This window comes from Astyanax mexicanus, chromosome 18, assembly GCF_023375975.1.
Source record: "Astyanax mexicanus isolate ESR-SI-001 chromosome 18, AstMex3_surface, whole genome shotgun sequence".
Taxonomy (NCBI): domain Eukaryota; kingdom Metazoa; phylum Chordata; class Actinopteri; order Characiformes; family Acestrorhamphidae; genus Astyanax; species Astyanax mexicanus.
In genome coordinates this window covers 3,645,520-3,660,725 of record NC_064425.1, presented here as the reverse complement: position 1 = coordinate 3,660,725, position 15,206 = coordinate 3,645,520, and the positions used below count along the sequence as shown (strand labels likewise).

The 15,206-nt window shown below is 38.0% G+C and overlaps 1 protein-coding gene across 1 annotated transcript; it reads right to left on the bottom strand.

Moving 5' to 3' along the window:
• Positions 1–5,818: 5,818 nt before the first annotated feature.
• LOC103030049 (sodium/potassium/calcium exchanger 1-like) lies at positions 5,819–12,572 on the bottom strand. The gene is made up of 2 exons (XM_007231430.4): positions 11,853–12,572; positions 5,819–7,182 (listed from the first exon to the last, which is right to left on the bottom strand). The coding sequence occupies exons 1-2, from the start codon at positions 12,129–12,131 to the stop codon at positions 7,171–7,173; spliced, it is 291 nt and encodes a 96-aa protein (XP_007231492.3). The 5' UTR covers positions 12,132–12,572; the 3' UTR covers positions 5,819–7,170.
• Between the last annotated feature and the right edge of the window lie 2,634 nt (positions 12,573–15,206).

Here is a 15,206-nt window from a genome sequence, read left to right as displayed (position 1 = left end):
TGACCTCCAGCAGGCCACAAATGTGCATGTGTCTGCACAAACGGTTAGAAACCGACTCCATGAGGATGGTATGAGGGCCCGACGTCCACAGATGGGGGTTGTGCTCACAGCCCAACACCGTGCAGGACGCTTGGCATTTGCCAGAGAACACCAGGATTGGCAAATTCGCCACTGGCGCCTTGTGCTCTTCACAGATGAAAGCAGGTTCACACTGAGCACATGACAGACGTGACAGAGTCTGGAGACGCCGTGGAGAGCGGTCTGCTGCCTGCAACATCCTTCAGCATGACCGGTTTGGCAGTGGGTCAGTAATGGTGTGGGGTGGCATTTCTTTGGAGGGCTGCACGGGCTGCATGTGCTCACCAGAGGTAGCCTGACTGCCATTAGGTACCAAGATGAGATCCTCAGACCCCTTGCGAGACCGTATGCTGGTGCGGTTGGCCCTGGGTTCCTCCTAATGCAGGACAATGCTAGACCTCATGTGGCTGGAGTGTGTCAGCAGTTCCTGCAAGATGAAGGCATTGAAGCTATGGACTGGCCCGCCCGTTCCCCAGACCTGAATCCGATTGAGCACATCTGGGACATCATGTCTCGCTCCATCCACCAACGTCACGTTGCTCCACAGACTGTCCAGGAGTTGGCGGATGCTTTAGTCCAGGTCTGGGAGGAGATCCCTCAGGAGACCATCCGCCACCTCATCAGGAGCATGCCCAGGCGTTGTAGGGAGGTCATACAGGCACGTGGAGGCCACACACAATACTGAGCCTCATTTTGACTTGTTTTAAGGACATTACATTAAAGTTGGATCAGCCTGTAGTGTGTTTTTTCACTTTAATTTTGTGTGTGGCTCCAAATCCAGGCCTCCATTGGTTAATAAATTTCATTTCCATTGATGATTTTTGTGTGATTTTGTTGTCAGCACATTCAACTTTGTACAGAACAAAGTATTCAATGAGAATATTTCATTCATTCAGATCTAGGATGTGTTATTTGAGTGTTCCCTTTATTTTTTTGAGCAGTGTATATATATATATATATATTTCAATCAGTCAGCATTGACATATCTAATACAATTGACAAAAATAATATAAAAAGTCAGTGTTTAGTTATTTAATGTTATTTTATGTTAACATACACCATGTTATGATTATTGGATGAATTAATAATCTGTATAGATAAAGTTAATAACATATATGTTTGACTGAGGAAACAGACAAGAATCCAGTGTAACAGTATTTTAACAGTATAAGCCACTGCTGTCCTTTTTTTTGTATGTGTTTTAACTGCTTATAACTGCTTTTTAACCTAGTTATTAACATTAATAAACTCCTTTATGAACTATTAATAAACGCTTTATAAAGGAGCTTTATTTTAAAGTGGTACTGAATTATATATGTCATAAGAAAGATCTCTAAACACGCGTTACTGCATAAATGTGATTTTCTTCAATCAGTGTTCATTTTTGTGTTTACTAAAATAAATATATAAATATACCTAGCAGAAGGTGGGACAGTGTCTCAAAAATATGTAAATTACTGAAGAGAAAGACAGCATGTTTGGTGAGGTTTGCTTTTTTCTGGTTGAATTTTTCATGCCTCTTTTTTTTAAACTGCTGGATGCTATTTGCTGATTACTTGCAGGTGAGAATGTCAAATTCCAGGCATTTTTATATATTTACTAGGAAAAGAAATGGCTTTAATACAGTTTCTTAGAAATCAGTGAGAGATCTCCGGCTGTTTTACAAAATTCTCCACTCTGTTTTTCTATAAACATGTATTTTTGTTTTTTCTTTAAGAGCTTGTAAGTGTCATTTAGTTAAAATACATAAATGATAGTCTTTAATCTTTATGTAATACACATTCCGTAAAAAGTTTAACTAAAATAACCACTAGGTAAAGAATACAGTTTATAATAACATGTAAAACACAGAGAACAATAACCTGTACAAATCCATAATATAAAGATGGGAAATTTCAAGTCATTTTTATCACAATTTTGTTACACAAGATTTAAAATGTAATTTTACGAAAAAGGGTACTGAACTGTTCTCATTTCCCATTATATATCTACTAGAGACAGATTATATCTGTCCAGTATCATTTATATTACTTTAATTCTGGATATATGGAGATATTTGGAGTGCATTGTTATTAGTATCATGATATTCTGTTTAGGATTCTGTTAGGATCATCGACTTCTGTTACAAATCTGATAGAAGTCTTGTATTTTTTTATATCTCACTTAGAGGTGTGACATATATAATGTAAAATAATAACATTATTTTATTGTATAGCAAGAATGTTGTCAAAAAATGCTAATTTTTGCTCAGTTATGTGAGGAAAAGAAGAACTTTCCACATAGTCAGAATGGCAGATAATACAAATGCCATTATTGTTTATTATTTTATGTATTTTTTTTTCCAGTGATATGTTAACTTTTTAACAGCTCATTTCATGATTTAACACCTATTATAACCTAATCAATTAATGCACTAAATGTAATTAGTGGACACGTTTTCTTTCCCAATTACTTCCACTGAATTCTTTCATTCCTTCCACTGCATAGTCTTTTTTATAAATTTATATGTATATATTTTTTTTAAGTCATCACATCCTAATGGCTTTATTATTATATTTCCTTTGCTGTAATGGTGAGTGATCCCACTGCCTTGTGGGTAATTTCCTTTAACACCATTTCTTCACTGATGTTTTGACTCATCTATTCGCAGGAAATTAGAAAAGACCCCCGACATTAACAAGGAATTAGTAGAAATATAAAAGTACATATAAAATACCTACCTTCAAAAACTAGGAGCTCAGAAATCCCAGATGAATTATAGCCATTATATATTTCTGTGAAACAAACAAACAAGCCAAAAATGATGCTGTTTTTGGTGGGTCTTTTGCTATTCAGTTTCTGATTCTTCTGGCTTCTGTTTAAGAACAGTGGTAAAGGAGAGCCTTTGCTTGATCATCCAAGTTTCCTGCAGGTCCTGAAAAAGTCTTAAAATATCTTAAATTAAAATCTGGGTAAATAAGGTCTTAAATTTACTGTAAACTTGCTGTAGGTATTACATTTTTAGATGGTGCGTTTAATGCCGGTGGGAAAGCACATGCTAACTTTAGCGGTGAGTTAGCTAACATTACCAAGCTAGCTAGCTAGCTAACGTAGTAACATTTGTGGCATGTTAGCTATGTTAAGTTTTGGTTTCCAATACAACAAATTATTTTCTACCATAGAAATTGTGACTACTTTTTTGGGCCTTAAATTATATTTTTTGCGGTCTAAAAAAGGTCTTAAAAAGCATTAAATTTGACTTTTAAAATGCTGCAAGAACCCAGTCATCTTGATCAACTCAAAATAAAGATATTGCCTAAAATAATATAGTGATAAATCATGGTATTTTCATGATAACGATACTCTTGGCGAAATGTCAAAACATTAAATAAAAAAATATAAATATATATCAAGAATACACTACTACAACAAAATGAAAATGTAATTTAATTATTGTATATAATATGACACACCGCTAAGTGAGATATTAAAAAATAAAAATAATAATTTTATCAGATTTGTAACAGAAGTCAATGATCCAGAATGGCATGATAATAATAATAATAATAATAATAATAATAATAATAATAATAATTCACTCCAGATATCTCCATATATCCAGGATTAAAGTAAAATAAATGATACTGGACAGATATAATCTGTCTCTAGTAGATATATAATGGGAAATGAGAACAGTGTGAATGTTTCTTTTGCTAAAAACAGTAAAAAAAATAATAAAATAAAAAAAAAAAATAAAAAAGTAGCACCCTGATGTGATAATTAGGGGTGGGTGATATAGCACCATATTTCAGGGTATAATATTGTTCACTATATTTAAAAATGTTGCCGATACTATTGTATAGGATACAATATGGCACACCCCTACTATCTACACAGGCTTTTTATATATTTTGTATTAATAATATATGGTAATAATATATAAGTTGAGTAAATAGTGTTATTAGTGTTACATTTTTAGAATGTCTTGTTGGAGACGAGACATTTTTTAAATGAACTTTCTATAAAATTAAACCTAACTTACATTTTCATCCAGTCAAAGTAGAATATTATGAACAGGATTTGACTTGTAATTGCATTTTTAGTCTAACAGCTTTAGTAGATTTTTTTTTTTTTTTTGAATGGAGCTATTTTTCCAAAAAACATCATTTCAAGCTGCAGCCAGTAAATTCAGCTCTCATATTAAAGCACACGAACTCTTCTTACCTTGAAGCTGTGGAGGATTAAGGGCTCAACAGGTGAAGGGTAAAGTTACCTGAGCAGAGTGGTAGTATTAATATTTAAGAAAAGGAGATATTCATAGATAAAAATCCCCCTAGATGAAGCTGGAAGTTCATATTGACTGTAAATAAGGGTGTGTCGAGCTTAAGGAGACACTTAAAGTGAGCCATAAAAGGCTGTGGATGATTTTGTAGATATCGTTTAAACTCTGTTTGAACGATGAAGCATGTCGCTGCAAACTGCAGAACAAAGGCGCAGTAGTTTTTAATGTTCAAATTTCGATTTAAAAGCTGCAAATGTTGCCAGTGCTCTTTTCTGACTCATTGAAATTGTTGGCGTTTTAAGTAGTGCTTTTTAAAGCTGTAAAATGTTGTATGTGAAACTTTTTATTATACATTTAACAGCGTATCTTTGTATTTTGTTTTTTCAGCTCAATATTTAATTTTTCATGCCATAATCACTTTAATTTGCTCTAAGAAATGTAAGATTGTTGACCAAACAGCATTTTTTCTTCTTTGAAATAAATAAAGATGCAATTATGTACAACAAGGCAATATGGTATACAGTGATTTAAATTAAACACTGTTATACCTTCCAGATTATATATATATATATATATATATATATATATATATATATATATAAATTATATGTATATAAAAAGAAAAACTTATCTCTTATAATACTTTTTTTGGTACCACTTTAAATATAGGGGTCCTTTATAAAGGATTTATAAATAGTTCATAATTTAGTGTATTAAAAGTTTATAAATTAAGTTGTAAATACTTTAAAAACATACCAATTGACAGTAACTTTTTTAACATGTGTAATAAAATAATATACAAGTCAATTTATTAGTCATTTAATATGCTATTGTTAACAGAAATGTTAATGATGACTGATGGAAAAGATAAGAATTTACAAAAATTGAGGTTTTACAGTATAAATGAAGGTGGAATCACTATTATTTGGTACATTACAGACCTCTGTTGCCCTTCCAATTTATGTATTTTAACTGCTTATTTATGGTTTATAACCTAATAATAACCATTTTTAAACGCCTTAATAAAGTATTAATAAACCCTTTATAAATTATATTTTATATAACTTGATAATTCCATTTTTTTCTTTTCAATGTGTGAACAATAAATAGTAATTTCAGCATCATCATCCTCAGTGTGTGCATGCACAATATCCACATTGCAGACTGTGCAGTTTTACATAACACAAATAAATCAAACATGTACAAACTACAACTTGCTTGATATATAAGAAAAGTTTGTGCTGTTCTTATTTCTCAAAAAGTGCATTATATCTGCCCAACATCATTTATTTTACTCATTTCTTCAATAGTGTATTTTAATTGCATGACATATAAGATTATGGACCAGTGTTGATGCATAAATCTGGTTAAAATTACTGTATTTTAGTTTATTACTGTATTGCCAAATATAGAATATATATATATATATATATATATATATATATATATATATATATATATATATATATATATATATATATATATAGAATAAAAACATATGCAGCTCTGAAAAATAAATGAGAGGACTTAAAAATGATGAGTTTCTTTGATCTTACCAAAATAAAAACCTCTAGAATATAATCAAGAGGACTGCTTGAATTTTTGCACCAGGAGTAAAGCAGCATAAAGTTATCCAAAAGCAGTGTGTAAGACTGGTGGAGGAGAACATGATGCCAAGATTCCACCAAATATTGATTTCTGAACTCTTAAAACTACTTTATGAATATGAACTTGTTTTCTTTGCATTATTGCATTATTATTTGAGGTCTGAAAGCTTTGCATCTCAAGAGTCAAGAGGCTTTTATTGTCATTACATCTGAGTTCAGGTACACAGTGTAATGAAATTACGTTCCTCCGGAACCATGGTGCAACATAGAACAACAAGCAATAGACGACATAAAGTGCAGGAGTGACGACAGTGCAACATAAAATTATAAAATTAAATATTTTTTTGTTATTTCAGCCATTTCTCATTTTCTGCAAATAAATGCTCTAAATGAGAATATTTTTATTTGGAATTTGGGAGAAATGTTGTCTATAGTTTATAGAATAAAACAATAATGTTCATTTTACTCAAACATAAAACCTATAAATAGCAAAATCAGAGAAACTGATTCAGAGTGGTCTCTTCATTTTTTTTTCCAGTGCTGTATATATGTATTGCAATGCCTATTTTCCCCAATTCACATTAGCTTTGCATTCACAAATCAGTATTGTAGTTTGTAATTGATAATGTATGTCTGATACAGTTCCAAGATGTGATTAAGGATCAGCTTCAAGTGCTGATAGTACAGTAAAGACTTAGAATTAAGGACCTTAGGTAGTCCTATCTGTATTCTGTCAATCCGTGCATTTTGATCCTTCAATTTTCCTCCGTCCTTCAGCATGAAAACGTATTGCCTGTGTTGACCAATTGCATTTCAGTAGTTACTTGTGTGTTCTACACTTCTACACACATCTAGTCCTCAAACTCAAACAGTTTGGGAGCAAAAGGCTGCCCCCCAATGGTGCAACTTGTCGATGCTGCTTTCCAAAAATCTAATCACTGGACAGGACCAGGCTTTGGTAGAATATCCTGCTCTTATAAATGTCTATAAATGTATTTAATGAAGGACATTCCTCTATGTGATTTTACTGCAGTGCTAAATTGCCTGTGAGTGTGATTGGTTGTTTCCAGGAGTGTATTGTGTGCTGTAACGTTGCAATGTTGGCCTTGAAGCTCTAATCCGAAGCAGGCCGGGGTGAGGGACTGGAGAGACTCGAGAGACTCCTGGTGGGGAACAATGCTCTCTCTCTCCCTCTCTCTGCTCTCTCTGCTCTTCTTCTTTTAGCTAAACTTCAGCCTAAGGAAGAGAAGAGATGTGACAAACAAAAGCTTTTTAGTCTGAGCTGTGCTCTCTTTCTGTTTCATCCCCATATTTTTCGTTGCTCCACCCTCTGATAGAACCATCGCATCACCATCGCTCGGATCGTTGTCTATCAGTAGCGATGATCTTACTGCCTTTTCATGCTGGTGTCAATCTGCTGCAGTGCTGCACACATTAATTATGAGATATTTGAGACAATTCCCTACTGTAATAGCTGTCTATAGGGCAAACTGTGACAACATGATTGCAAGTCTCTGGCAAATCCCTGAATATCGCCTGACATCGCTGATTGAAGTCTGCTGGTTTCTTTGTCGTATCTCCGTGCAATTACCACGAGTAATATTAGGATTTATAGTGTGTGATAGGAGCTGTGATCGCCCCGTCACAGAGTAAGAGCTCCGTCAGGGTGTCCTCCTCAACTTCCTGCAGATATAAAGTTCTGTACTTTACCCATAAATGCAAAAAATGTGCGTAATTACAGTGTACGCTCTGCTGTTTAGTGCAGAAACAGATGCTTAGCTCCGGATCGGAAAAGGAAAAGGCGTACCTTGCCGTGCCTCGATTACAGCGCGCTGCTGTAAAGTGCAGTCGGATGCAGGGCTTTTATCGTGGCGAGCGGACAGCGCAGGCAGCACAGGCAGCACAGGCAGCCAACAGTGTAGCACAGCCTCGGGCCGCCGTCCACACACTCCAGCTCTCGTCCGCCGCCTCCCGTCAGCTTGCTGAGACAGCTGTCAATCACTCAGCTGCCACTACCTGGCCACTGTGCTGAGAGATTATGCTGGTGGCCTGGAAAAAGAGCTCTCCATGCCTTCCGTTCGAAGAGCGTGCACATTTAAATGCAGTGCATGCAGCTTGTGCATGCTGGTAATATGATGTTGGATGTTGCATTTGCTGTATTCCAGTAGTTATATCAGTATTGCATTGAAAAATATAAGAGACCACTTAAAAATGATGATTTTTTTTTTATTTATAATGTCTTTTTAATGATCTAACTGTGCATTTTAATTTTCAAAATGTTATATAGCTATCTTATCATAGTCAAATCCTGCACATAAATACACATTATTAAATCTTTTTCACTGATACACAGCTCTGGAAAAAAAATAAGAAACCACTTTCAAGAGGAAGATGGATGATCACAAGCCATCAAACCAAACTGAACTGCTTGAATTTTTGCACCAGGAGTAAAGCAGCATATAGTTATCCAAAAGCAGTGTGTAAGACTGGTGGAGGTGAACATGCAAAGATGCATAAAGAAAACTGTAATTAAAAATCAGGGTTATTCCACCAAATATCGATTTCTGAACTCTTAAAACTTTATGAATATGAACTTGTTTTCTTTGCATTATTTGAGGTCTGAAAGCTCTGCATCTTTTTTTATTATTTCAGCCATTTCTCATTTTCTGCTAACTAATATAGTTACATACATGCACATACATTTTGTTCAAGCAAATTTTTAGTGCATTACATTTTCTAAAATACCTCTTTCCTGCATTTTATGGACTGTGTTCAAATCTACAGGTGTTCCCCAGGGCTCAGTATTGGGAACCATGTTCTTTTATGCTGCAAAAAATGAGCGTTACCTTATTTTTTTTTATTTATGTGTATGAAATAATGATACAATGCAGATTATTTTATTTAAATAGTCCAGCATCACAAACATTCTGCTATTCTGAAATACAACAAATGCATATTCATTTTGATATATAGTTTTTGTGTAATTTTATTGTAACGGATATTGTAATTTTATTGTAATGGATATGCTTTCTTTTTTTTTGTACTATAGAATGAATTGATTCATTCTATAGTACAAAAAAAAAGAAAGCATTGATTTATGCTTGATTCAAATGTTTCCATATCCATTACAATAAAATTACATTAGTATAAAGTGCATTACTACGTGCTATGCTATGTGTTATGCAGGGTCTATAGTTTATTGTGCAAAACAGGAGCTTTAATTATTATTTAAAGCTTTATAAATGCAGTACAATAAGTACAATACAGATTACTTTAGTAAAGTAATCCAGTACCATCACCTGAACATTCTGCTGTTGTTCTAAAATAAAAAAAATGCATCTGTGAGTAATGCTTAAAAAAAGAAATGCTGGCATGATTCTTATTAAGGAAAGGCACTAATTGTGCAAATTAGTGCATCATTTTATATACATATATATGGAAGTATGGAAGATCCCTTCCCTGCAAATTGTGAATTGCATTTAATCATGCATGTGTTCTGCAGGGTTCAGTATTAGGATCTATTGTTTTATGTGCAAAAAAAATGTGATCTGCTGCTGGATTTTATAGAATTGCAACTACATGCATGCATGCTCGCACAAAGCTTGCATAAATGTGTAAGCACGTGTTTGGGATCTATTGTTTTATGTGCAAAAAAAACGTGATCTGCTGCTGGATTTTATAGAATTGCAACTACATGCATGCATGCTCACACAAAGCTTGCATAAATGTGTAAGCACGTGTTTGCATGCATGTATGTGTAAGCACGGATGCATGCATGTATGTGTACGGGAGTGTGTGTGTTAGACGTATTTGCAGGCGTCTGTCTGTGTGCATGTGTCTGCTTGCTGCAGGCGCTCGGTGGCAGCCGGCACTGTCAAAGGCGGTCTAATATTAGCTTCTGGCTGATGGGCTGGCTGTATCTGGACGAAAAGAGGGTGATAAATGAGCATAGCAGTGGCGAGGGTGTGGGGGGGAGGTGGTGTGCGGCGTTGGGGGGGAATTTAAAAGGGAAAGCATCAGAGTTGTTTCAAAGCAAAGACATGGATGGAATGGATGGTCAAAGCGTCCGGCGGCGCAGCGTGAGTGACAGTTACAGTGAGTGAGAGAGGGGATTGAGTGAGAGCAGAGCCGAGAAAGAATGAACGATTCTGAGGTTTTGAGGGAAAAGCGAGGGAAAATAAAGAAAGGAAAAGAGAGAGGGCAGTGTGGTGTAGGCATTTTCTTTCTCTCTCCTCTCTCTGTCCTCTCTCTCTCTCTCTCTCTCTCTCGCTCGCTCTCTTCCTTCTTTCCCCAGGTACCGCGCGGTCGTTTATTTGAGCCGATTGCTGTCGTCCGTCGCCTCCCACCCTTCCTGCTACACTCGTCCCTCCCCCCATCATCCCTGGCTGCTCTCTCCCCCTCTCTCGGCCCAAGCCTGGGGGAGCCAGTGGAGATTAAATGTAGCCTCCATAAGCCAAGCACATCATGTAGCTATGTTTCTAGGGCCAGCTTACTCTCTCTCTCTCTCTCTCTCTCTGTTTCTCTCTCTCTCTCTCTCTCTCTCTCTCTCTCTCATTCTCTTTCTAAAAGTCTTATTAATGATGCCAGGAATGTTAGTCAAGTCAGAATGCCAGGGAAAAGACAGTGTGGCTGGGAAATCCATGAGAGGAAGATTTAAAAAAAAAAAGGAAAAAAGATAATGATGATGGATTGAACGAAACAAGAAAAAGAAGGAACTTGACAAGATATTGAAGGACTTAAAATAAAAAAATAATTGAACGAAGAGAGAAAGAGAGAAATAAATAAGGAAAAAGGAAAAGCACAAGACGGACAACTTTCTCATCTCTCTCTTTCTCTCTCTTTCTCTTTTTCTCTCTCTCTCTCTCGCGTTTTCTGGTTGATACGGCGGAGAGGTGGGCCTCCGACTTTAACTAATCACAGCTGTGCGAGCAAATTAACGGATGATACTCTGGTACTCGTTCTTTCCTTTTTCTTTTCTTTTTTCTTTTCTCCAACTTTTTCTCTCTTTTTTTTTTTTTTCCTCCTCCTGCCACTCAACATGGATTTATAAAGGCAGAGAAAGAAGGACCAGGGGGTGTCATGCTTTTTTTTCCCTACACTGAACTACACTCCCACCCACCCCACCAACCCCCCGTTTTCAATTTTGCTTGGTGAGAGATCGAATGAGAGGAAAAGTGTGTGTGCGGCAGGAAAGAGGGAGTGCGAGAGAAAGAGTGCGCGCAGGACGGAGCGAGAGAGAGAGAGAGAGAGAGAGCGGGAGAGAGAGGGAGGGAGAAATGTAAGACAGATACGGAGAGTGAAAGAGAAGAAGGGGGTGTGGAGCGCGAGAGAGAGAGCGGCGGCGAAAGGAGCCAGCACAATGCACCGATGGCTCTTTCCAGTTGTACGTCCTTTTTTTTTTTCTCCGCGATTTTCTTGTCAGGGGGATTTTTGCGCGATTTCCTGCCAGAGCTTGTTTTTTTTTTTTTTTTTTGCGCGCGAGTGCTGCTGCTTTTACTTCTTTATCTCTATGCTTATTTCTTCTGGAGACTGGAGCCAAAGCTGAAGCCGAACCAGGGATATGTGCGTGCGTGTATATATATATATATATATATATGCATGCATGGAGCGTCTGTAGCTTACCAGCGCTGGATGAGAGCAGCAGCAAGGTGAAGTGAATGAGTGAGTAAGTCAGTGAGTGTGTGTGTGTGTGTGTGTGTGTGTGTGTGTGTGTGTGTGTGTGTGTGTGTGTGTGTGTGTGTTTCTGTCACGCTGAACCCCTCCACCCAACCCCCCCCCCCCTCTTCTGAGATCTAGTAGACTGGTATGATTTGCTGGTGTTGTGGCCCGGGCTGCTGGCTGCCAGTTGCACTTCCTCTCAGCTCTTCCTCCCTGCCAGTCCTACAGGCTTTTCCCCCCATGCCTACCTGCATGCTCTCGACACCACCGCAGCCGCCGCCATAATCATCATCATCTTCCTCATTATCTTCTTCTTCTTTTTTTGCTGCTTCTTCTTCTTCTTCTTCATCATCATCACCATCACCGCCACCGTCGTCATCCTCCTCGTTTCGCCCTCCCACCCCCTTTCGTCTGGCTGAACGTGAAAAGTCTGCCCTCTGGTGTGCCTGCGCTTCATCCCTCTGCACATGGACCCACGCGTCTCCAGCTTCAACCTGCGCTCTCGGCCGCTCCTCTTTTCCCGCCATCCCCCAGCTTCCGTCTGTCCATCCCGTCCAGTCTGCGCCGCTTGGTTTTTGGTTATTGTTTTTTTTTTTTGTTTGTTTTTTATCGTTTTTGCTTTGTCAGTGCTCTCGCTCCTGACAAAAAGTTGAAATCGGAGATTTTCTCTCATTCTCTCGTTCTCTCGTTCTCTGTTTCGTTCTCCTCCTGTCTCTCTCTCACGCTCTCTCGCTCTGCCTTTCTTTTGTCCAGCAGGGCTGCGGACGAAGGGCGCTCGGCTGCGGCGCCGCCGCAAACCAAACCCGGGTGAGTTCTTTTTAAACCATTTTCTCCTTCCTTCCTCCTTTCCTCTTTTCCTTCCTTCCTTCCTTCTCTTGCTCTCTCTCCTTCTCTCTCTCTCTTTTTCTCTCTCTCCCTCTCGAGCAGACTCCCTGTACCTCTCTCTCTCTCTCTCTCTCTCTCGCACTCTCTCTCCCTCTCCCACCCACAGCTGCAGCATCTGTTAGTGTTTTGATTACCTTTGTCTCCACAACTGCTCTTGCTCTGGCTTCGTTCGGGTCATTCTCGATAGATAGCAGCGTTGTACAGTGCCGAAGCTTGGTTTTATGTTTTAATCTGCTTAACTAATCACGTATGCTATGGAAATAATGTGTTATATATATATATATATTAATTTAAATGCATCTTTATTTATTATACACGTGGTTAATAAAGCTTTCGACTGTCGTGTTGTACATCCAGAGCAGTTAATGCCGTAGCAGTGAAGAGAGAAAGCAGCTGACTGAGAGTCTGAGAGCTATTACGATGACTATGAGTGCATGAATGGCTGTGAGAGAGGAGCTTATTGAAAGAAGGCTAAGTTTACCTGGGAGCCAGGGGGCATTTTTCAAAGTGCAGCATTGTTCGGCCTGTAAGATGGGGCGGGAGAGTGGCAGCAGGGGCCGGGAAGGGGAGGCGGGGAGGGTTCTGGAGAGAGAGTGAGAGAGTAGGAGAGAGGAAAAGAGAGAGAGAAAGAGAGAAAGAGTTGGGGGGGAGGGGGGGGATGTCAGTGTTGTGTCTGGCTGAAGGTTGCACTTGTTGTCTGTCACAGACAAAAAGACAAAAACATATACGGAGCCTTTTTAATTTTATTTTTTACTACAGGTGTTTAATTTCCACAGAAATTTCGCTGTACATCCCGGCCAGTCAGTTTTTTTTTTTTTTTTTTTCCCAGTGTGTTTTTTTATTATTATCATTATTATTATTCTGATGTCATTGCAGGTGCATTGCATTGCTGTGTGTCCATGTCCATTTTTTTTAAAGCAAAGGCAGACATTGAAACAAAAAGAAAAAACAGACAAACAAACAAAAACAATCAAATTGTGCCTCTCGCAATCCCTGAGACCCTAACTTGTGACGTTTTGCTGTTCTGTGCACGGGTTAGGCTCTTGGGAGCTGGGAGGGGTGCTCCATCATCCTATCAGTGTTGTCCTAGTTGAATACACGCAAAAACGCAAAAAAAAACGAAAAAAAAGAAAGAGAAAGAGGAAATGATTTGTTTTTAAAACACACACACAAAAAACACCGATATAACTGTGAATGAATGCTAATGGCTAGCCAGCGTGATGAAGAGACTGGTATGAATGTGGGTATCTGTAAAGTAGAAGAAGAAGGAGGAGGAGGATGGGGGGATTGATGGAATGCCAGCATCAGGGTCATGTGACGCACTGGTGGGTCGAATCAGCTGAGGTTTCATTGTGTGAGAAGCTATGAGCAGAAGATTCCTTTCCATCAGTATGAAAGAGCAAGAGAGCATTGGACCCACCCACCCCACCCCAGGCCCAAGGTCCCTCTGTTTCTGAGGGCTTACTGTACGAAAAAGCCTTTGGCCTACCGGTTTGAGAGCAGCACAAAGTACTGGTGAGAGCGTGACTCATTAAAGGCTCGGTACACTTGTGTTTGACCTCATCCTAACACTCTGCTGAAGACGTGAACCCTCTCCCTCTCCCTCTCTTCAGCCTTGCTGAGTCAGTGTGTGTACGGTTCAGTGTTTGAGTGTGTGTGTGTGTGTGTGTGTGTGTGTTCCTGCCTGTTCTACTTTCCTCACTTCAGCACTCCAGGCAGGGCTTCACGGCATGGCTTTAGCATGTAGCACGGCTGTGTGGTTTGTCATGAGTCTGTGCTGACCGGTCTCTTTCTTTTTTGGGTTGTGACAAATCTGACACAGTGCTGAGATGCTTTCAGACAGCTCAACTCAAGTGAACTTGGGTTTAGGCAGACAGAATCATGATGTGGTTCAGGAGTGTGTATTATATAGAAGTTATGCTTTTATTTTTAGAGGAATTACCTTTGGTTTATCATCAGTATGGCTACAACACTGAACAACCTACTCAACATATCTTTAGAACGACAAAGCTAGAGTTTTACTTTTGGCTGAAATTTGTACAATATTCTGTATTTTTGTGCTGATGCTTATGCTTATACAAATTTTATGGAATCTATAAGTTATAGTTTACAGAAATACCATGTTTTCTGTGTTATGTTAAACACAGAAATAGTGTTTTTGCATTTAAACATGAACTTAAACATTAACTTAAAGCATCACTTAAAGCATCACTTAAACATTGGTTGATGTCCTAATATTGATTTCTATATACATATACATAGTATACCCACTATAATCACTTTTATCTTCATTGTAACAAATAGTTTCCAGCCTTTTATGCTTTTAGTATGTATTTTAGTATGTATACCTTTAGCATTTTAAAAGATTTTTGTCTTGGAATGCACAGCAGTGGACGTACTATCATAGTACATAGTACATTGATAGTGTTGAAGAATAGATAGCATTCAGGGTGCTCTCAGTTTTTATATATGCTCTATATATATATATATATATATATATATATATATATATATATATATATGTAAGTATGTGTTGTGCAGAGATGTCCTCGCCCAACGAATGTCCTCCCCTTTAGCTCATGGCAGACCGCTGTTTAAAATGGCACCTCCCTGCTCTTAGCGAAGAGCAGCGACAGACACGACACACACACATGGCTTCTAAACACCATTATCTCTCTCTATATATATCTTATTCGCTGTAATAGTAAGCCAGTAGT